The 23,295-nt window shown below is 41.9% G+C and overlaps 1 protein-coding gene across 17 annotated transcripts in view; it reads left to right on the top strand.

The window, feature by feature from the left end:
- Positions 1-23,295, top strand: part of ADGRL3 (adhesion G protein-coupled receptor L3) — a 526,579-nt gene that overhangs the window by 395,591 nt on the left and 107,693 nt on the right. For 16 of the 17 annotated variants that reach the window (XM_083718335.1, XM_083718332.1, XM_083718330.1 and 13 more), the window contains 6 exons: positions 1,371-1,579; positions 2,772-2,948; positions 11,115-11,324; positions 13,567-13,787; positions 20,851-20,917; positions 22,209-22,300. In XM_083718335.1, coding sequence (XP_083574461.1) covers positions 1,371-1,579; positions 2,772-2,948; positions 11,115-11,324; positions 13,567-13,787; positions 20,851-20,917; positions 22,209-22,300 — 976 coding nt within the window. The remainder of the gene's footprint in view (positions 1-1,370; positions 1,580-2,771; positions 2,949-11,114; positions 11,325-13,566; positions 13,788-20,850; positions 20,918-22,208; positions 22,301-23,295) is intronic. The other variant, XM_083718333.1, reaches the window with a different exon arrangement.

Raw genomic sequence — 23,295 nt, 5'->3', positions numbered from 1 at the left:
GATCTGTAAACCTATGGTTGACACTATTGGGCTCTTATCGTTGTATTATCTTCCATTAATACCCTTTCTTGCAGAGATAAGGCAATTAGGAATTCATTCCCTCAATTTTATCAAGATTATATTCGTCAAAAGCCAATGTTTGTTTGTTTATTGCATTCCTATCCCACCCTTTTCCCAAGGAGCACAAGGTGGTGTACCTGGTCCTCCTCCTGCTTAATTGATTCCCACAAGAAACCTTGAGAGGTAGATTAGACTGAGAAGCAGTGAGTGGCCCAAGGTCACCCAGTGAACTTCACGGCTGAGTGGGAATTTGAACCCTGGTCTCCCAGGTCCTAGTCTGTGATCACTCTAGATCTCTGTCTACAGCACTGTTAAAGGAATATGTGGATAGAAGGGGGATCAAAAATATAGGTTTAAGAGAAAATGGAATAAATTTCTTATGTGGAGATACTAGTAGACACATAGAACATGTACTAACCAATTTATTCTATATCTACTATTTTACTACAAGATACATCTTACTCAGGTGAAAAAGTACATTTTCTGGAGATTATGAGACTGCCTTCTATTATGTGTGCCTGTCTGGAGAGTGTACAAAAAATTAGAAGGGTGTTTAAAGAGTTAACAGAAATTGAATGTTTAATATTTATGCCTCCAGTACGTTTTTGTTTGCTTCATTAAAAACATGTAAAGTATCAACAGAACACCAGGGAATTATAATTAATCTTAATTATAATAGTAAGAATTGAAGTGGTCTGTAAATGGAGAAGGTTCCTGCTTAACGTGTATAGAAATTAGCTGGTTAATTGAATTGTGTTTATAATATGCTGGGACAGGCATTTTGATCAGAATGTACAGGAAACATATTTTTTTGATAGCATTAATAGATACAGGTATTCCCCCCCTCCTTTTCCTCCTGTTGAAGAATTCAAACGCCTAGTCCTAGCAGGTCTAGGTTTGTTATTAGGTAATGGCAAGCCGAACCCTCCTGCAACTTTGCACTTAGTGAAAGAAGCACTGCCACAAAATTTGTAGGTTTCCCCAGCGCCACTGCCATAGCTCTTTCTGTGATGTAATTGTGACTTCCTCGGCTCAGCTTCTGAAGAACCTCTCCTAGCCACCAGCGTCTGTGAAAAGTAACTTCAAAGTGATCGGGCCATTACCACGGCAGTTGTGTCCATGAAAATTCACATTTGCTTTTGGAAAATGTTGGGAGCAGCAGTAAAAAGCTTTTCCTATGAGAAACGTGGATAGAATACAGCATATTCGTTGTGATGTGTTCACTGCAAGATGAGCAAACCAAGAGCAAAAGGTTATGGGTGGGAGGGGAGCTATCTTAATCTCCCCATTATCCCGTTTTCTCCTTCCAGGTGAGATCAGAGTGGCTTTTGTCCTATACAACAACCTGGGCCCCTACCTGTCCACAGAAAATGCCAGCATGAAGCTGGGGATGGAAGCCTTGTCTACCAATCACTCTGTCATCGTGAATTCCCCCATTATTACAGCAGCAATAAATAAAGAATTCAGCAATAAGGTTTATCTGGCTGATCCGGTTGTGTTCACTGTCAGACACATCAAGGTAAGGAGCTATTTGCCTTCCAGAAGATCACATATTTCAGTCTGCTTGTTTTCCCCTCTCTCCTAAAAACATGCCAGAAAACATTTTGAGATTTTCCTCACATATATCATTTCTTTTTAGTCAAAGCACTGTGGCTCAAATTATGTTTTGATGTTTGCTTTTATTCCCTTTTCATTTATATCCTGTATTTCAGGATATGAAACCTTCCAGGGTGGCTTATTAAAAAGAAAAGAAGAGTAAATTACATTTGTAAAGACCACAATCAACAATATCAGCATATAAAAACTAATCAGGATATTTAACAAAAGGCAGTTGGTGGTAGAATAGTCGTGGATGGTAGAGCTTTAGATATTTGTTGTCTATTACAGTTTTAAATGAAGAAAGGCCTCACGCTCATCATATAGAAAAATGTTTATCTACTAATTAGAAACCTCATTGTTTGATTGTTAATTTAACTATTCCATAATGCTTATTTAAAAATGAGACTCATTTCTTCGATATGTAGCTTTCCTGCCAAGGGGCTAGTAACAATCCTAGTATTATTTTATCCTGGCGCTGAGGGAGACTGGCAATTGTCCATTTACCAAAATCGCAAGTGGTGCTGTGGGTTAAACCACAGAGCCTAGGTCTTGCCAATCAGAAGGTCGGTGGTTCCAATCCCCACGACAGGGTGAGCTCCCGTTGCTCGGTCCCTGCTCCTGCCAACCTAGCAGTTCAAAAGCATGCCAGTGCAAGTAGATAAATAGGTACCACTCCGGCTGGAAGGTAAACGGCGTTTCTGTGCACTGCTCTGGTTCACCAGAAGCGGCCTAGTCATGCTGGCCACCGGCTCCCTTGGCCAATAAAGCAAGATGAGCGCCGCAACCCCGGAGTCGGTTACGACTGGACCTAATGGTCAGGGGTCCCTTTACTTTACTTATCACTGTTTTAACTCTCATAGGGTAATTCCTTTGTTCTTCAGTTGAAATATAGCAGGTTAGTTCTGAAGTACTCATTATAGTTTTATGACCAAAATAAATAAGGAACAAAGAAATAAGACCCCATTAGCTAAAGTGAAAAAGACAGAAAACTTTCTAAAGCGTGCACAGGTAGAATTTTTAACTCGCCAACCTCTGCTGATTGTAGGTGGGAGAAAGGAAATATGTTTAAAGTGTCATCATCTCTGTTGCATGTATTTCTTTCTTCCCGATAGCAGTCAGAGGAAAATTTCAACCCTAACTGTTCTTTCTGGAGCTATTCGAAACGCACAATGACAGGATACTGGTCAACTCAAGGATGTCGGCTTTTGACAACAAACAAGACGCACACAACTTGCTGCTGTAACCACCTGACCAACTTTGCTGTCCTGATGGCCCATGTGGAAGTGAAGGTAGGAATGGCTGATCTTCTTTAACCAGAAGATACTTGTTCTAGTTCTCGTGGCTACAGTTGCCAGAATCATTTAGGATGCTTTGCTGCAGTGACGTTCTTCCATGCCACATGGGGGCTTGGTGAGACTTGGCGATGTTCCCATTTGCCACAGAATGGTCCAGTGGGAATCGTGCAAATGGCCCAATGGGAAAAAGCAGTGTCAGGAAAGATAAAGCTCAGAATGAGCTGAAGCTGGAGTGCCAAGAGCAACAAAAAAAGTGTATTTTAAGGTATGTTCAAAGAAAAGGAAGAAAGCAATAGATCCACAGCTCCCTAAGGATGGCAAAATGACAAAGAGATAGCTGGAACTATTGAACTTCTATTGTGCCTCTGTACTCTCCCAAAAGGAAACTCGACTAACGTTGCATAAATTGTGTTACTGATGAGGAGTCAGGATTGCAGTTCAGGATTGATAAGCAGTTAGTCAGGAAATGCATGACTATCCCTAGTGAGTTCTTCAGAGCCAGGTGAACGGCATCCTAGCATGCTAAATGTGCAGATATACTCTCAGAAACTTTGTGTATCATCTTTTGAGAGTTCCTAGATAATAGGTGAGATGGCAGTCTTCAAAAACAGGGAAAGGAGAATCTTCAAAACTATAGACTGATACCAGGGAAGATACTAGAACATGTACTAAAGGGATCAGGGTCTATGCATGTGGATAACAGTGCAGCAGAATTAGTAGAAACCAGCATATTCTTGCCAAGAATAAATCCTGCCTAACCAATTTTGCTGTGTGTTTTTTTTTTATCTGGGTTACTAGTTTAGTGGCTTGAATAGTGCTGTGGTTGTAATTTATCTAGATTACAGCATCACATTTGGCAAAACTGAGTTAATAAGCTAATTGAATATGGGCTAGATTATAGTTCCAATTGGAAACTTCAAATGACATAGACCACAGCCATCAGGGTGCATGTGGGGGAACAAATGTCCTGATCATATTGCAGCAATACTGTGCCAGTTCCACTGGTTGCCTGCTTAGTTCTGAGTTAAAATTCAAGTGCTGTTTAAAACCTTTTATACACACACACACACACACGGTTTAACTGCGCTTTTTTAGCATAATGTTTTAATGAATAGTGTGGCTGAAAGGCTATTTGCACTTTTGCATTTTGAGGTGGGGCCTTGCACGCAAGTAGGTGCAGAATAGCCGTTAGTTGGTCGGCCATTGGGGTAAAGGAGGTGGTTACAATCCGTTGGCGTCTCACAGGTGTGTCCCCCCCCCATTCTCTGCTCACAGCTGAGGCAAGCGACTGATGGAGCCATGAGAAGGCAGCTTCGGAAGAGGGTGGTGATTGCCATTGTTGCTGCCACTCCCTGGCACTTGCCTCCATCTCCCGTCCTCTCCTTGGTCCCAAACAGTGGGGCTCCCTGCACCTGCCAGCCCTGAGGGAGACTTCCCATTGGGAAGCAGAGAGAGGGCCGCCCCCACCTAGCCCATGGCAGAGGCTATTGGCAAAACCTATTTGGTGTTTCACAACTTTCCGACTTGTTGCAGGACCTTAGCCAGACCTAGCAGAGTAAACGCAGAATCCATGGAAGCAATTGGTGACTTGGCTGCAGACAGGATAGATGAAGCAGGAACCAGGAACTTGTAGTTAGGTGTTTATTATATGCAGTGGACTATATACAGGAACAGAACACGGATCTTATGCTAGCTCTCTCTGACACGACTCACAACTCCTACACTGACACAGAATTCTGAACACTGAACTCCTGAACTGACACATTCCAGTAAGTGAGCCATTAATTATCACTCCCGTGAAAGAGCTTGACCAATCAGGAAGCTGTCTCCATGCCTCTGTTATCACCAGGCAGTCTTACTCCTTCAGATTGCCTTCTGGCTGTCTGCCAAACCTTAATTGACTCTGTGTGAGTAGCTGCTCGTACACAGTTTCCCAACAGAGGCCAAGGGTGAGAGAGAAGGCGCTGCCAGCCACCGTGGTCGGCTCCACCCCTGACTCCTCCCAAAATGCAACGTGATGTCTTATGTCTCTGTGGGGTGGGGGAAGCTAGCTCAATCTTGGGGACAGGATGTTTCAGACTGGGGGCAACACTGCTGAGAAGGCCCTCCTGCTAGCCACAGAACCGTGAAACACACTCAAAGATGGTTTAATTAACAAGATAGCCCTAATTTACCTTGAGGCTGGACTGGGCAATACAGGGTGAAGTGAACGGTTCTGAGGATTTTATATGTCAAGACTGGAACCTGGAATTGGACCTGGTGATTACTCAGCAACCAGGGCAATACGTAATATGATTGTGTGCTGTCAGACCCATTAACACTCCGGCTGCAGCATTTTGCGCTAGCTGCAGTCTCCAGACCATCGTCAAGGAGAGGATACACACACAGTGTGTGTAAATAATGGCCCCCGAAGGCCGTGAAATGCAGAAGAAGCACTCCTCTTAGTAGTCTCTGGCATTCTCTTTAGATTTACTCTTCCAAAAATTTCTCTGAGTCAAGAAAGGCTTTTATGATGTGTCAGCTATTAAATTAGGACTAAGATGGAATCACTTGAATTTATGAGAAAAATCATCGGGGGTTGCTCTGCAGATGCCTCCTTTCTCATATGCTGCTGCTACTACCACCACTAATTAAGTGCCAGCAGTATTCTATGTCTTCTACATATGCTAATCCACCTTTATACAAGGATGTGCATCTTATGAAATATTGCAACATTGCAGAATCCTTCATCTTTCTTATTTTGTTATATTATTCTGTTTCCCTGGTGCCGATGAAAACTTATTGAGATGGCTACCAAAAAGTATGTAACTGATCAAGGACAGAAGTGAACAGAAAGAAAAGGAGGTTCTCCCTCAGCCATATAGAAATATCAATCGACCTTTATTACGGTCCAGAGACCCAACAAATCGATACAAAGCAATACACAATTCATACAGCCTACCTCCAGGTTAAACAAGCATTTTGTTCAGAATATAGGGATCATTGGTTCTTGCAACCACCGATAAAAACTTTGCCACTGCTAATGTTCTAGCCATTGTCCGGTCTTCCAATAGGATCCTGACATAGTGAGCCTCTGATTTTCCCGGGAAAGGTACCAGCAAGGGTAATATCAGTTCAGCCCTGGCTTGCTTGTATTTTGCACAGTGCAATATTGCTTTCTGAGGAAGAACCAGAATCAAATGTTCAGAATTCTGTTTGGAGGGCGTTTCAACATCTGTATTCTAATACACTAAAGTGTCTTGTTCCAGCGGTTTGAAGTCTCTAGCTCACCTACCTTCCCAGGGTACGAAATCATCAGCTACAGAAAGTGCACAGTGCGGTTTCTGTGAAGGAAGGTATCATTGTCAGTTTGGTTATCAAATCATCAGACAGACCTCCATGAAGAGCAGAAGTTGTGTAAGGCAAGTCAGCAAGAATACAGGCTGAGAAAAGGTTGTAGGTGGCAGGGAAACTATGAAGGCGATTGAAGGCAGAGAATTAATATACGCAGGGAAATGAAACACAGGAGCCTTTTTAAATATATATATATATATATATATTAACTGACCAATAAAATAAAATAAAATCACATAAATTCTGAATTACAAAGCCGAATTTTAATTTTTTTGTTGGGGGTACCCATATTTCAAGTTCCGAAGGGGATTCCAATCATCTTCTTACTGCTGCGTTAATATCCACAAATCTGTCCAAATAATGTTCATATTTCTATCCAGTCCTATCTTGCTGTTTTCACGTCTCATCTTATTCATATATTTTTCTTTTTTCTTTGTGATCTCTTCTGATAATCTCCTTAAGCAAGTAAACACCAGTTATAATCCTGTGTGAATTTTTCCGTTCATCCAATCACCATATCAAGATGGTTTCCATATATCATCACTTTCATAAATAAAAGCACTCTTTCCATCATTAATCTTCACAAATCTGTCGCCTTCTTTTAGTCCTCTGAAGAGGCTCGCCTGCAATATCAAAGCAGATCCATTCCTCCTCCCAGACATTAAGTCTTTCGACAGAACTTGCCAAAATGGCGACGCTGTTTTTTACTGCGTCATCCCAAAGCTCTTATACTTTCCACGATCTCCTTAAAACATGCTTTTGGTTAGAAAATTAACTCCACACAGTCTTAAATCATCAGCTTAGGTCATTTAAGCGGCATTTCTGACTTGTGGGGGGGGGGATTCTTGGTTAATCACATAGAGAAAAGAAAGGAAAGTTTCCCCCCCCCATCCAGTCCCGTTGCCGACATACCGAGCCTTGGTGTGTCTTCTCATGATATATTCCTGTTTATCCGACCCGTCTTCTTTCTCAGAGATCTCTTCAATTAGCAGTCTTTACTCCCCATTCTTCCTTGAAATATGTGCATTAGCTTCCTCCTAATTGTTTCTTTTGAAGTTGCTGCAGCTAGAGGCTCAAATCAGAGACAGAGTCCAGGAGAGCCGAGGTCCACACAAGGGCATTCTGCCTAGTGCCCCCACCCCCCTCGAGTTCGGGGGTGGTATAGGGCACAGCAGGCAAGGGCAGTCCCCCCCCACTCGCTTGGGGAGGCCGGGAGGCTGCTTACACCCATCACAGCCTCTTAATTACCTCGTGTGGGTCGGAGAGATGTTATTGTCGGCCATCTTCCAATGCGCCTCTAGTGGCACCCCAGAAACCCTTAATGAAAGGTAAGTAGAGAAGGAGGATGTAGCTAAGGGAAAATCACACACAGAGATGGTGAGCCTGAGGCCGTCCAGCTGTTGAACGCAGTCTCCCATCATACCTGGCCAATGGCTTTGCTAGCTGGGAATTAGCGTGAGTTGTTGAACATCTGGAGTGCCACAGGTTCATGCCATCCCTAGCCTAATATGTAAAGAGGCTACATGCTGTTAAGGAGGCCAGGATGGGAGACAGCGGAAATGGCCAAGAGTATTAGACTCTTGGCCAGGTATGATGGGAGATAACTACTTTATCAAGAAATTGCACAGCAGTTTGGTAGTAGCACATGGGGCACAAAACCATATGCCGAAAGGCGGCTTTCTGTTGCAGAAACACAGGGTGGGCAAGTCTGAGAAATGCAATTTTTACTCTTTCACAGTAAAAGCAAATCTTTTCAGAAGCAACAGGGACATGAGTCTTCATTTTAAGTGAGCTGCAGTTACCAGAAGTTTGAAAGCTTGATAAAGTAGTTAAGACCTGCCTTCTCCCCTATTGAATCATATGTTATAGCCCCATAGGCTGGTCTATGACGAATATACAAAATAATAATAATAATAATAATAATAATAATAATAATAATAATAATAATAATACATTTTATTTATACCCCGCCCTCCCCAGCCAAGGCCAGGCTCAGGGCGGCTAACAAGCAATAATAAAAACAAGTTGAATGAATACAACTTAAAAACAAGATTAAAATACAACATTGAAACATTGAAACATTAAAATGCAGCCTCATCACAGGAGGAGAAAGGAAAAAAGAAAGAGGGGGAGGGTTGTAAACTTCAGATTCCCCATTGGTGCATGGTTGTATGACTGACATACAAATGTGTGTGTGTGTGTGTGTGTGTGTCAGCGATAAAAAAAAAAGTAGGATTCAGTGCTGAAGTACTTTAATAATGTTTTGCTTTTCAAAGCTATATTCTTTTCATTTTTTAAAAAAAATATATCCCTCTTGTAATCATTTTCTCCTGACTGAAGTTTAATGACTGATGAGTAAATATATGGGATTCAAATCAGCTGCAACTGCCTTAGCCTGCAGCATGCATTAACACATTGCAGAAGAACACCATTGCTTTGGTGCTTGTATGTGATAAACTGGTAGTGTGGGCAAAACGTGTGTCTTCAAAATGTGGGGCACATTTGGGCCTCCATCTGTATTAAGTGTATATCTGTTCCCTTTGGGGCATGTCTAGGGAGCCAGAGTCACCTCAGTACTATATATAAAGGCATTTACCATTGATTAGAATTCTTTGTAACTAAGGGTAGAGCTAACGGAGGAGACTCTTGAGAGTCCCGTGGACTGCAAGAAGATCAGACCTCTCCATTCTGAAGGAAATCAGCCCTGAGTGCTCACTGGAAGGACAGATCGTGAAGCTGAGACTCCAATGCTTTGGCCACCTCAGGAGAAGAGAAGACTCCCTGGACAAGACCCTGATGTTGGGAAAGATGGAGGGAACAAGGAGAAGGGGACGACAGAGGACGAGATGGTTGGTCAGTGTTCTCGAAGCTACCAGCATGAGTTTGACCAAACTGGGGGAGGCAGTAGAAGACAGGAGTGCCTGGAATGCTCTGGTCCAGGGGGTCACAAAGAGGCGGACACGACTAAACGACTCAACAACAAAGGGTAGAGCTAGGTATACCAGTGGCCAACCCATGTGTAAGCTAATCCTGCTGCCTCCCTCCCATCGCTACCATTCAGAAGAAGAAGAGAAGAGTTTGGATTTGATATCCCGCTTTATCACTACCCTAAGGAGTCTCAAAGCGGCTAACATTCTCCTTTCCCTTCCACCCCCACAACAAACACTGTGAGGTGAGTGGGGCTGAGAGACTTCAAGGAAGTGTGACTGGCCCAAGGTCACCCAGCAGCTGCAGGTGGAGGAGCGGAGAATTGAACCCGGTTCCCCAGATTACGAGTCTACCGCTCTCAACCACTACACCACACTGGCTCTCACAATCCCCTGACATCCTCAGCTGAGCAGGCAGCAGCACTTTTGATTGGCAGCCTCTTGACTTCCATCCATGGCAGGGAACCACCATATTGGATCCCTCAAAAGGCATTGCCCACTGTCAGGAATGTCAGAATTGGCAAAAAGGTGTTAATAAAGCATGAATGAATCATTGAGCAGCAGGATAGCTTCTCTTTGACACCCTGGTTGGGTGTGGCACCACATTCTGCATCTCGAAACACCAAATGTTGGAAGGTCTTCAGAGAGAACCATCACCTACTTGGTAATTTGGGAGATCAAGCCATTACATTAGCTAAAAAGGTGACGTGGAATGTAGGATATACAATGAACATCCAAAAGAGGAACTATTGTAGTAATTGATGACTTCAACTATCCTCACCCAGACTGGCCTACAAGGCTGTTCATAAATTCTTAAGCCAGTGCCATAGCTCCACATCTGCCAGCTCCTAAAGCCCCAGTGCCAATGGATCTGAACTATAGATTGCACCCTACATTTTATAATTTGAGGCATGCCATTTTTGGATCTGTGTCTGTCTAAAATAAATGTCCTGTAGAATATCTATATGAGCAACCTATTATTGTAGTTCTGGAGGGAGGTGTTGAATTAGACCGTTTTGTTGCAGTTCACGTAGAAGAACAAAAATATCCAAATTGATAGAAAATCTTTTACACAAAAATGCCTGTTTGTTGCAGCAAAAAAAACAACAAAGGGTTCTTGCAGTGCTTTAAAGTCTAGCAGATTTATTATGACATAAGCTTTCTTGGACTACAGCCAATTTTTTCAGATGCATTAAAGGATCGTCTTCAGTTGGCAGGACACATGCAGATGGGTGTAGAGAGAAATGTGAACAGTGAGGTTAGATGGAAATGAATTGTTAAAAAAAAAACCAGGTCTGACAATTAAGTTAAAGATTAAAACTATGCAAAGCAGGCAAAGTTGCCAGTTTTTCCCTGTGTTAATTCCATAGTTAATCTGGGTCTCCAGGACTTTTTGAAAATATTTTTAAAGTGGTTTTTGCAATCCTGATGGAGCTAAAAATGTCAGTTTTCGATTTCTCTGGTACTTATTGATTTTAGTGGTGGAGGTTGATGGTATTTTTCTGCTGAATCAATGTTCCTCTCCTTTCTAGAATGATTGCTATCATAGAGGTCTGAGAAATACAGTAATTGTTTTCACTACATATTTCACAAATACAGATCAACACCAGGTTGCTAACACCACTAATGGGTAATACCTGAAGTGTGTCATGTTCTCAGGTATACGAGATCAGAAAAGTCTGCTAATGAACTTTTTTTCCTGGCTGCTTTTGCAAACAAGACAGACAGACAGTGAAGAGATGGAGCGTGCATGTGTTAATGTACCGCTCGCTTCCTTAGTCCCTCATTTGACAGATTTGGCATGCAAATGGAGATAAGGTCAAACCGTTTCAGATGCGCCAAGCTTTCTCAAACTTGGGTACCAGTTGGTGACTAATTGTCTTTCTGCTATGCCTTGCAGCATGGTGATGCAGTCCACGACCTCCTCCTGGATGTCATTACTTGGATTGGCATTCTCCTGTCCCTCGTCTGCCTCCTGATCTGCATCTTTACTTTCTGCTTCTTCCGTGGGCTCCAGAGTGACAGAAACACCATCCATAAAAACCTGTGCATCAGCCTGTTTGTGGCAGAGCTTCTCTTTCTCATTGGGATCAACAGGGCCGATCAGCCGGTAACTATCCCGTTAGAAATGCAGTAGTGAAGCCTATTCCTTGCCTTTGCCCAAATAATAAAGCATCACTGATTTATCCACCCTGAAGCTGAATCAAATGCTACTGATCGTGATAATAAAATGGAGTGTCCAAGTTTTCCGAATAGCCAAAACCCACCTTTATTTGGACCAACTAAAATGTCACAAGTAGGTCATGAACAAGCTTCCCAGTGCTGTAAAGGTAAAGGGACCCCTGACCGGTAGGTCCAGTCGTGGACGACTCATTGGCCAAGGGAGCCGGCATACAGCTTCCGGGTCATGTGGCCAGCAGGACTAAGCCGCTTCTGGTGAACCAGAGCAGCGCACAGAAACGCTGTTTACCTTCCCTCCGGAGCGGTACCTATTTATCTACTTGCACTTTGATGTGCTTTTAAACTGCTAGGTTGGCAGGAGCAGGGACGGAGCAACAGGAGCTCACCCCGTCGTGGGGATTCGAACCGCCGACCTTATGATCAGCAAGTCCTAGGCTCTGTGGTTTAACCCACAGCGCCACCTGCGTCCCAGTGCTTTAATTCAGGCTGAATATTAAAGAAAACAAGGATAGGAGAGAAGGGGAAAAATGCTTGTTGTGATGTCAGTACAGGGGGGACTGCTGATAAAATAAATAAATAGAATCTTCCTCCAGTTTTAAGATTCCTCTCCTGGACAACTAAATTTGGTGTTCTCCAAAAGCATAGTTGGTCTATTGGTGGAGGGTCGGGGGGTGTCTAAAAGCCACACCAGCATAATACCTTTATTAAGACCAATTAAAATGTTCCCAAAGTATAAGCAATCTTAGTTGTCCAGGTAACAGATTTTAAAACTGGAAGACGATTATCCTCTGCTGCCTGTATATGGAACTTAATTTTGGGAGAACACTTCACTTCTAAACCACAAGGAAACGTTTCACATATTACTTTCTAGTCCCCCACCTTCATAAAATTAAACTCCAGCTTTGCTAACACCCATGAAAAGGATCTTGGGACTGTAATTATACGTAAAAACTATATCTGGATTGTGTCTACTGCAATCTGAACTTGAGTCAGCAGGTGTGTTGGAACTGCAGGAAAGGAAAATGCCAATGCGATTTTAGGCTGCATTAAAAGTTTCCAAGTCATCGGAAGAAATAGTTGCACTTAATTTTCACGTAGCAGTCTAATCTGATTAACAGTGGAATCCTGTGCAGGCCTACTCAGATGCGAGTCACAACCCATACAATGGGGCTCTCTCTAAAGTAAGTGTGCATAGAATTGCAGCTAATACCTCCTTGAATAGATATTAATAAAAACAACAGACATTTGAGCACCAATCTATCAAGCTCAGCTTTTTCTCTCCTCCATCCCACACCCCCCTGTTGTTTTACTTCTAGTCCGAAGAAGAGTTCTGAAGAACTTGAAGCTTGTTTAGAACTTTGTGACATTTCAGTTGGTCCAAATAATACTATTAACTGTGGTTTGTCGGTTTTTCTAATGAACCAACACTGCTATATAATCAACTATGCAAAAGAGTATAGTGATCCAAGAATGGATAAGCATATATATACAATGTTCAGCATTTGAGAACCATAATCCAAGGGCAGTGGTATGTTAGCTGTTAAGGCTTACTTGGAGAACATTTTAATTCTGTACTCTTTGAACCAAGTTTAAAGTCAAGCTAAAGGTAAAGGGATCCCTGACCATTAGGTCCAGTCGTGACCGACTCTGGGGTTGCAGCGCTCATCTCGCTTTACTGGCCGAGGGAGCCGGCGTACAGCTTCCGGATCATGTGGCCAGCATGACTAAGCCGCTTCTGGCGAACCAGAGCAGCGCACGGAAACACCGCTTACCTTCCCGCCGGAGTGGTTCCTATTTATCTACTTGCACTGGCATGCTTTCGAACTGCTAGGTTGGCAGGAGCTGGGACCGAGCAACAGGTGCTCACCCCGTCACGGGGATTTGAACTGCCGACCTTCTGATCGGCAAGTCCTAGGCTCTGTGGTTTAACCCATAGCGCCTAGTAACTAGTAATTAGGGTTAGTCCCATCATATCATGCCTTTCCCTGTAGACTTCTAAAAACAGCAGATATAGGGGCAATCACAAAATGTTAGGGCCCCTCTGCCCCCTTCTTTGGGTTTGAGCATTGACCAGCAACGTAGAATTTGCCTTTTTGCCATTCCACGCAGGATCAATGTCAGATTCAGATTACAAGTAATTGTTTCTTTGCTTTGTCTTTTTCCTCTCCCAGATAGCCTGTGCTGTGTTTGCTGCCCTCTTGCACTTTTTCTTCCTTTCTGCTTTCACGTGGATGTTTCTGGAGGGAGTACAGCTCTACATCATGTTGGTGGAGGTCTTCGAGAGTGAACATTCACGGAGAAAATACTTCTACTTGCTTGGCTATGGCATGCCCGCTCTAATTGTGGCTGTTTCGGCAGCCGTAGACTACAGAAGTTACGGCACAGGAAAAGTGTGAGTTTCATTCTGTGGTTTGGGGGAGTCTGAAAAAAATAGGCAATAGAAAGCCTGTTGACAGTAGGTGTGTGCACTGGCCAGAATATTTGGTCTGGACCCTCATCTGGGCATTTGAAAAATAGTCTGCCTCATTCCAAGGTTCTTTATAGGGTCCCCAATTCAGTTTGGGGTACATCTAGATCTAATTCATTCCCTGCTGCCCCCCGCACTCAGAATTCACCATTGGAAAATTGAAAAAAATACTATGTATTTTTTTCCTTTTGACAGAAATACAGGTGAAACTCAAAAAAATAGAATATCATGGAAAAGTTCATTGATTTCAGGAATTCAACTTGAATGGTGAAACTAATATATGAAATTGATTCATGACATGCAAAGCGAAATCTGCTTCTACTCCTCAGAGGTCCAATCTTGCTTGATTTGCAATCCTTGTTTTGCTGATTTCCTTGAATATTCTAATTTTCTGAGATTGTTAATTTGGCGTTTTCATCAGCTGTACGCCATGACCATCTCAATGATAACAAATCAAGGCTTGACATATCTCGCTTTGCAATGTCACAAGTCTATCTCATATATTAGTTTCATGTTTCAAGTTGAATTATGGAAATAATGGAACTTTTCCATGATATTCTAATTTTTCGAGTTTCACCTGTAGATAAAATTTGCAGGCATACTATCCCCTCCAGAGTGGATAGAGCCTGCCAAACTACAGACTTTTGTGCTGAGCACGTTTTAGGAAAAGAAATGTGCATTATTGTTTTGGGGTTTTTTAATGGTGGCAGAATTGGATTAATTTTGCAGGGTTCTAATCTGTGTTGTGCTGCCATTCTCACTTTTTCACGGGGCACATAAGAAAGATACATTGTAAAAGAAATTCTTAATTTGCACATCCTGTTTCAACCAGTGTTAGGTGGACACCTGAGGGTGTTGTGGCTCTCAAGCACACACCAGAAAAAAACTTCTTTCTGTAGCTAGCACTTCCAACAATAGAAGCACTTCCTATAGAGAAGATGCCCGATCAACAACTGCACTTTTATTAAGTCTACCTCCAAAATAAGATTGTTTCGAAATGCCATTAAATTATCCACGATATTTAAACCCAGTTAAAAGAGAAATGGGACTGCAGAGTTTGGTCAGAACTCTTGCTGAAATAAAGAAAGTCTGGGTCTGGTCTGGGGTTTCCATAATGGAAGAGAGGTGAGATTTAAATGTAAGGATATGAAAATATAAAATAACCCTGTAGCAGAGGGGAGAAACTGGGGAGTTAATCTAGAAAAGCTGGAAGCAAGGGAAGGGTTGAATACCTTTCCACCATCACTTAACCACTCGTCCTCTCAAGGCTGCATCTCTCTAGGAAGAACAAGGGATACGTTTTTCACCCATTTGCGTATAACAGGTAACCAGGCTTATAATGATATGTTTGTTTTTCTCAAATGGGTTCTCTGATGCCGCTCAATTTCCTGGTTTTTGTTTAAAACAGCCTCTTTTATTGTTTTATCTCACTTAAGTCTTATGAAATAATAACTAGATATACTATTTATTTTTGGTGGGGGAGAAAGTCTCATATGAGCAACATGGTTACTGGAATCTAATAAAAGAGAGCGCACGCTCCATTTTGAACATACAATTAAACTTCCATATATAGTCAGATTTGCCACTTAGCAAGTGGGAAGCCGTACAGCCATTTTAAGCAGCCTATTGCACATTCACAAACAGCGCGATAAGTCGGAGCTCTTCAAATTTTATGGTCCAGTGGCATCTAATGATTGTTTATTGGATGCATTTAATACACACCAGGGATACCTTAAGGTTTGATTTCTTTTCAGGCAGGAAATAGAGCAAATTGTTATAGCTGTTATTACTTGGAAAGAGCAGGCATGATTGAATGGATCCCCAGTTGTCATTGTGGTTGTGACAAAAATAAAAAGCAAAGGGGAGCGCGTGGTCCCATAGAAGATGATTAGCATATGCTTGGGGCAGGGGGGAGATTGTAGAAGCTGCGTCAGGAAAGGTGGAGATTTGCAGCAAATTAAACTGCTTTTGTTATTTAGAAAACAAGAACTTCAAGGTAATAAGGAAAGGGATATCAGGGAGATCTCTGTGCCTCAAGCTGGTTCCAGTGATCAGGCCCAGAGCTGTCATGTGATGGCATCAGGATCCACTGGATCACAGGCTAGTTCACCCCTGTCCTCTTCCCACTCCCTAGAAAGCACCATTTGGAAGTGCGGACATTACCGGGATTTCAAAGGCGGAGTTGACTTCCAAGGCGAATTTTTGAAAGATGGAGCTTTGTCCTGGGTCTTAAGCAAGTCAATTGAAAAATCGTGTTTTTGGAGTGTCCTGGTTTTACTCACTGAAATTTGGGGGCTTTTTGCTGGCTGCTACAAGTGGGAATCCTGGACACATACTGCATGAGGGGAAGAGGGAGCTCCACATCTGCCTAATGTTGGTATCATTCCACAGAAGGCAGTAGAAAACTGGATGGCTGGGGAGCTGGTAGAAAGACAACGCCACCCAAATAAAAAACAGTGTGTTTGGATTTCTCTGTAAGAAATCTGTAATTGCTATATCTTTTGATACTGAACAATTACATGACGTAAAGCAAGGCATCTTAATTTATCTGCCTTATAAATAGCTCTAATTGCCAAAAGTAGTTGAAGTGAAATATTTGATAAGGGGGGAAACCAATTTAATTAAGTTAATGTGCTTTAAATGTAGTATTCAAACCAATTCTAAAATTTGTTTAGAAATGTTTATGGAGATATTTGTAAATATGTTAAGACGTAACAGCTGAATAGAATATACTTCCTCAAACTGTTTAGATGTTGAGGGGGAAATGAATGTCCTGAAAATTAATTAATATTCCAGATTTAGCATATCTGAAGAGCTGTGCACGCGCGCGCACACACACACATATGGTTTCTAGAATCACAAAGGAACTTCAAAGTTATATAGTCTGACCCCTGAACCCACATAATGCCAAATCCCTTTTTTTAGCTCTGGGGCTAATTTTGCAGCGTGTTGCCTTGGTGTGTTTACCAAGGCTGAACTTCCAATCATTCTGAGATGCTTTGCATTAGGTTTGGTTTCATGAAATAACTCAAAGGAAGTTTCCAGTGTGTCAGATGTGTACAAGCAGTTTCGCAAATAATGAGCATTTGCCAGAAAGTTACAGATAGACTGCATCTGTTAGCATGGTTTGCAACACTTCCTGAAAAATCCTGTATTTTCTTTTCTGCCACCCCATTTTCTTCAGGAGAGTAGGGATTAGTCAACCTTTCTCTTCCAAGAATGTTTTAAAATCTGAAGAATGGAATTCCACACCTCTGTTACTTTTGACTGCCGTAACTGCCTCGTCAAATTTCATATTTGCCCAAGTAACTCATTTTTTGAACTTTTCAAATGTTTCACCTTTGTGTTAAAGCAGGAATATGAATAAGAATCAGTAATAATAATAATAATTTTGTTATTTATACCTCACCTGTCTGGCTGGGTTTTTCCAGCCACTCTGGACGGCTTACAGCATACATAAAAATTGTAAAATATCAGACATTAAAAATTTCCTGATACAGGGCTGCCTTCAGATGTCTTCTAAAAGTCAGAGAGCCATCAACTATTACAAGACAGTACTTAGCTGCACCCAGACTGGGGGAAAATGGTCCCGTGAGGTCTGCAGACACTTCACATGCACTCACCACTGTCAGCTTCCCTGGAATCTGTCAAGAAAAATTTACTCAGTGGCTGACCTGGGTCTCAGATTTCAGCCGCGCCCTGTGCAATGCCAAAATTCAATGCCATCCCCAAGGCTCTGTGCCCAGTCCATCCAAACCAGTCACACTCCCCATAATCTGCCTCTGATTTACTGCTTCAACTCCAGCCTGATTGGTGTCCATCCAGGTTTTCTGTCCTCTGCTTTCTTACCTGTGATAGCTGGGGAGCTGGGCCCATAACCTGTTGAAAATCTGGGGTGAGATACTCAGGTAGCATACATTGTCCCCTGTTCTAGTCACCACACAGAGGCAGTTTAAGATCCAAATAGTTTACTGCTGCAGAAGATGAGGCTTTAGTAGAACAGTTCCAGGCTTGGTATATACATACAGCATGTTGACATTACAGATAGAAAGTATTTCACTGACTTTGAGCTGACATGCCTAAATCTCTTGTATAGTCAGCAATGGACCCTCACCATAGGAGTTGACTTGGCTGACCTGACACCTGTTGCGTTTCTCTCATCCATAGGATGATTTGTGCCCATGAAATAAATTACCCCTTCCTCTGTGTCTGGTTCCTCCAACATCCACCACCACCATGCTAATGGTTTTTAAAAAATTCTTTTTAAGTGTGCTTTTCTTAATTTTCTGTCCATGGGAGTTAAAAATTACATTGGACACCTCAAGGGCAAAGCTGACAACATGGGTGATACTTGTTCATGGTCTGCATAGTTAGGGTTCTGATATTTTTTCCTCTGATGGCTGGAGAGGCAATTTTGAGCAGGAAGGAATGGGGAAATCTCCTTCATTCCCGACTGCAGCCTCTGATACAGTTTGCTGCAATTCAGTAATAAATGAGTGAATCCATTTGGACACTGTTCACACATCTCACGTCTAGTTTGACCCTTAATAAAAGGACTGATGTTTTGCTATGCAAATCTGTAATGCAAGTTTAATAATGAAGTATAATCTTCGGTGTGAAATGCAGAATAGGTAAGTTGATACCTTTTATGGGAAGGGAGAATATATACAGGTTTCCAAGTTACATGGAAACTCTGTCAGGCAGCAAAGAATGCTAACTAATTCTAAGGAAAGAAAGGAAATAATGCAAAAATCTTCGCTATTCATTTAAACAGGGGCCTAATCGCAAAACGGCTTGCGCATGAAATATACATACGACACCACATTAATGCAGGCTTTGTGTTTGGCAGACTGTTGTGTTAATTGAAAATGCTAAGCTTCCTACTCTTCCACAAACAAAAATAACCATAGAACAGGATGCTGAAACAGCTGCATCAGTAGCTAAAACAGCAATGTATAAATGCCCAGGAAGAATAGGCCAATGTTTGCAGCTGCCATAGTTCTGCTTGCATGGTAACATTGTAATATGCAAACCTGTGACAGAGTTCATTGTGGGAAACAGCCACAGTTCTTCCTTTCCTACATGTCAATTCTTGCAAAGTCTTGTGGAAGCTGAAGTGCGGGGCCCAGAAAAGACAGCTCTTGTTAGGTGGGTTTGTCTGGCAGATGAGTGACAGCTGCCACCCAAGGGGAGAACCTCTTATTGTGGCATGGCTCTCTTTCAATTTTGCCCAAGTCCTCCCCAGCTCCAAGTGAGCCAGAGCCGTAGATGCCTTTTTAAAAAAACAACCGTATGAAATATTACCCTCAATGATCAGTTTCCTGAGTTGCTTTAAAGGTCACATTTACATGCTGTATGCCCTTACGGCATTCCCGACTTTTTGAAAAGTCAGATTGATTGCTCGTTGGGCAAGATACTCTTCGGTAAATTATGTTTTATAAGTCAGTTGCAGCAGTCTGCAAGGTTTAAAGTATGAAGGGGTTAAAGCAAGCGACTCCCACCGGCGGTTTTGCCAGTTTTAAGCTCCTCTTCGCCTGATGCATGTAGACCACACCAGTGCAAAACTCAGAATATAAACTCATGATAGTTTCATTTTGCATTCTGAGCACAGAAAGAAAAAATTGGGAAAGGAAACTCATCTTGCAATACATCGAAGCATTATCAGCTGGGGAGATTTTTATTATCAACCCACCATTTCTGAAATGTAGCAGAAGCACTGGAGCTTCACTCCCAAGAAAAACTCATATCAAATTTCACCACTTTAATATATCCCATCATAATGATGTTAAGGGTAGAAAGCATCTGTTTAAAGTAATGGCAACCCCAGAAATGAGAGAGAGAGAGAGAGAGAGAGAGAGAGAGAATTGGAGACTATCTTTTTTTCATCAGGTATGAACAAGAATAAACTTTATCTGATCTTATCTAAAAGAGTTGACTCTGGGTGTGCCATTTTGGGAACCTGTTCTGGCTTCTTTTGGTCATCACCACTATCTAAGCTTTCTGGACCAGCACTGAATCCAGAAACGCTCTCCAAATGTGTACCTGGTACTTAAGGGGGAATGCAACCCGATCCAAAAGAGACTGAACAGTGTCTCTTGGTCTGTTGGATCTCTGAGCAACAGTACTTCTTCCTTGTCTGGATTCAACTTTAGATTGTTTACCCACATCACTGATCTCAGTCGTCAGTTCAGAAGGTCCTCTGCCTCCATCTAGAATTTTATTTCAAAGAAAATCTGCATATTTGAAAATGACTGGATTCTCATATTTCTTTGCATAGCGGGTATTCAATCTCTTGTGAGCGTGCAGCTCTTGATACTTTAAACTACCAAAAACAGAAGATCATAAGGGTAGATTTATGTTCAACTGTCTTGTTACCTTATGCCCATTTTGTCATTGGGAAAACTCAGAATGGAAATGTAATTTCCCCAAATCATTAACCATTAGGGGATATTAAATCAGATAAAATGAAGCTATTAATAATTTAGTTTAGGTCATGAATCACCTAGCTTGATTCTAAAGGTCAGTTGCATTTCTAGAAATATTCATGAAAACAGAAAACTCCTGAATCTAATTAAGCTTCCGACCTTCTAATCCTAAATTTATTTCCCTTTTCACTAAATCGTTCAGATCTTCACCTACTATGGAAGCTGACAGTCTGGCTGAGCAGCAGTGAATAGCTTGCAGCTAGATTTAATGGCTGTTTTAGGGCTTTTATAAAGATTTTCTATGACAGAAACGGAAGGTCTTAGCAAGTAGAATCTGTGCTATTTTCTCCTGCTTCCTCCAGAGGTAATTATCTTACTCCATCAATAGCACTGTCAGAAACCAGGCATATAATTCAGGTTTTAAATGAACAAGCAATGTGATATTTCCTGCCTCCTAGTGGAACGTTACACTGCTCCCATTCCTCTCTGTCACTTACTCACACTTGATATATGCTACTTAGATGCCCTCTTACATGCCATATTTCCCTGCATTTCCATTACAGATGTTGGCTTCGACTTGACACATATTTCATCTGGAGCTTTATAGGACCTGCAACCTTGATAATTATGGTAAGAATTCCTGATTAGCATGACTTTCAGTGCATGTTTTTATCGCATACTTAGCAGACAGTGCCTGGTGTCGCCTGGTAGTTGAATCCTGGTCTGTGAGGCTGCACACACATTGGAGAAAAGCTTGTGAACCAAGGTGCAGTGGGGGGCTGTTTCGAAGTCCTTTTTCAATCAGTCCTGCGGAGGGACTCTTTGCGGAGGCTGCCTGCTGCTCCCTCCCCACCTCCTACTTGCCCTTCAACATCCCTGGATTGCCCCCAGGTGGGCCAAGCCAAGGTGGCCCAGCCCTAATATTTGCCCACTTAAGGAGTGTTCTTGTGAAGCTGTGCAAATAGAAGGCCATACATGAGAGTCTGAACCCACATCTGTTCCTTATTCTGCTAAAGGTTCAACAGAGCCAAGATGGGGTTTTTTTTTGCTTGGGTCTTAGAGACATATACAGAAACAGTGTTTAACTGTAGTCTTCAGGTTGCTATCTTGGTTGTGTGGTTCCTTGATCCTGCACCTTCAAGAAATAGTCCTATGGGTACATTGGTTGAGGATTTTTGTATCTTTACAGAGTATAACAGGATTTGCTTTGTCTAGTCATCGCAGCATGGATTTTTAGCAATTGCTTCCCTTCCTGTGCATCCTATTATTCTGTTCTGCCTTTGTGTTTGCACATTTTCAAAAGTCCTGCACAGCAGTGTCACCACTGTGACTGAAGAGCAAGGATTGAATAACACGCTATAGAGATCTGGAAAAGCAACATGTCAGATTTTAAGCATCTGCTTTTTTCCCTGTAAAAGAACTTGTTAAGATCAGTCTGTCTAACATGGTGTCTTTATGTTGCCCTGTGGGCTTCCAGTGCCCCTTTTCTACAAGTCACCTTTGAAAACTGTCTACTTGGGCTGACCCTACAAACTAATTTCTTAATCCGCTTCTTCTGCTATGAAGAATGCAAATAAAAGACTAAGGCCCAGCTCTCAGTAATGTCATAGATCAGTGTCTGGGCTGTACCACTTAAGCTGCAGGTGGGCGCACATATGTTGGTACAGTCCTGCATACAAAAAAAAAGTCATCCCACAAAGGATGTCAGAGAGGTAGCTAATCTAGAGTCTTCTCTTTGACATCTAGTGCTTTATCTGTAAGAATTTTTACTTTTGTGTGGAGGAACATACAGTAATGTGAGTCTCCACTTACTGTGTGAACTAGTGCAGTCCAATCATAGTTTTACCGCCACGGAGAAAACTAGAGCCTTGGGTTAATCCCCTTCTTTTTCTCATAACTTGCTTCTTATTTTTAATTTCAGCTTAATGTAATCTTCCTTGGGATTGCTCTTTATAAAATGTTTCATCATACAGCCATATTGAAACCTGAATCTGGGTGTCTCGACAATATCAAGTAAGTGAATTTTCACTCGTTGTGTTCTCAACTGTGTTATGTAAACAACACATAATTATTCTAGGATAATGCCAGCAAGAAAATACTAGGTTGGATCCAGAAAAGGTTGATTGAAATCAAGACCCACACTGAAATCGATGAGACAAGTCAGTCTGGACTTGAGTCCCATTGCCTTCAGTGGGAGTTTGGTGAAACCTATATAGCCTAGATCCAACCCAAAGTGTTGATTTTCTTGTGTTCCAACATTTTTGCACTATTGTACAATGCCATTAAGGCATAGTAGCAACCACGTGAGAGTTCCTTTCCCATGAAGGTAACTTATGTAGCTATAGTGCAGTCTTGCCTAGTTTTGGCCGTGTGATTCTGTGTGAAAGACCCAGTCGACATGAATGTCGCACTCCCACGCAACCTCTAATGCAAAAGCAGCGGTTTCTACATCTGAAAGGCATCTAGGAATGTTTAGCAAGGTGCAATGATACTTCTTTAAAATGCCCAGTGCCCAAAGACAGCTGTTTAAAAAACAAGCAGCAGCCCTCATTTGTTAAAATGAAGATGTATTTATTCTTCTGCAATAAAAAGTATACATGTAAATCATACTGAAAGTAGAAGTAAATAATAGGAAGGAAATGGATACAGTTGTGGGTTGTTTAATTATTTCATTGTTCTTAGTGTTCCAGGATAGTGACTTACTGGGTGCAAATGGTTCTGTAACTTGTATCAGAGGGAACTTTGAATGTCCTAGTAGACTACTTCCTGATGTTTTTTTACTGACAACAAAGTCCAACCAGAGAGCAAATTACGCCATATGTTATTTTGTCTGCTAATGGGACCCCCTCTCTAGGACTTGACTACTTTTAAATCAGATTGAGAAGTTATTGTCTCTATAGGTCAGCTGTTTCTGTTGTCGTGGCTTAAATTCAAAACCATAGACATTGAGGAATGGAAGCCAGATAGTGATAATTAGTCTGGTTCAATTCAGACCAATTATCCAAACT

This window comes from Podarcis gaigeae (assembly GCF_964106915.1).
Source record: "Podarcis gaigeae genome assembly, chromosome: 17".
Classification (NCBI taxonomy): domain Eukaryota; kingdom Metazoa; phylum Chordata; class Lepidosauria; order Squamata; family Lacertidae; genus Podarcis; species Podarcis gaigeae.
Note: the sequence above shows the minus strand (reverse complement) of the source record. Positions and strands in the feature narration are given on the sequence as shown.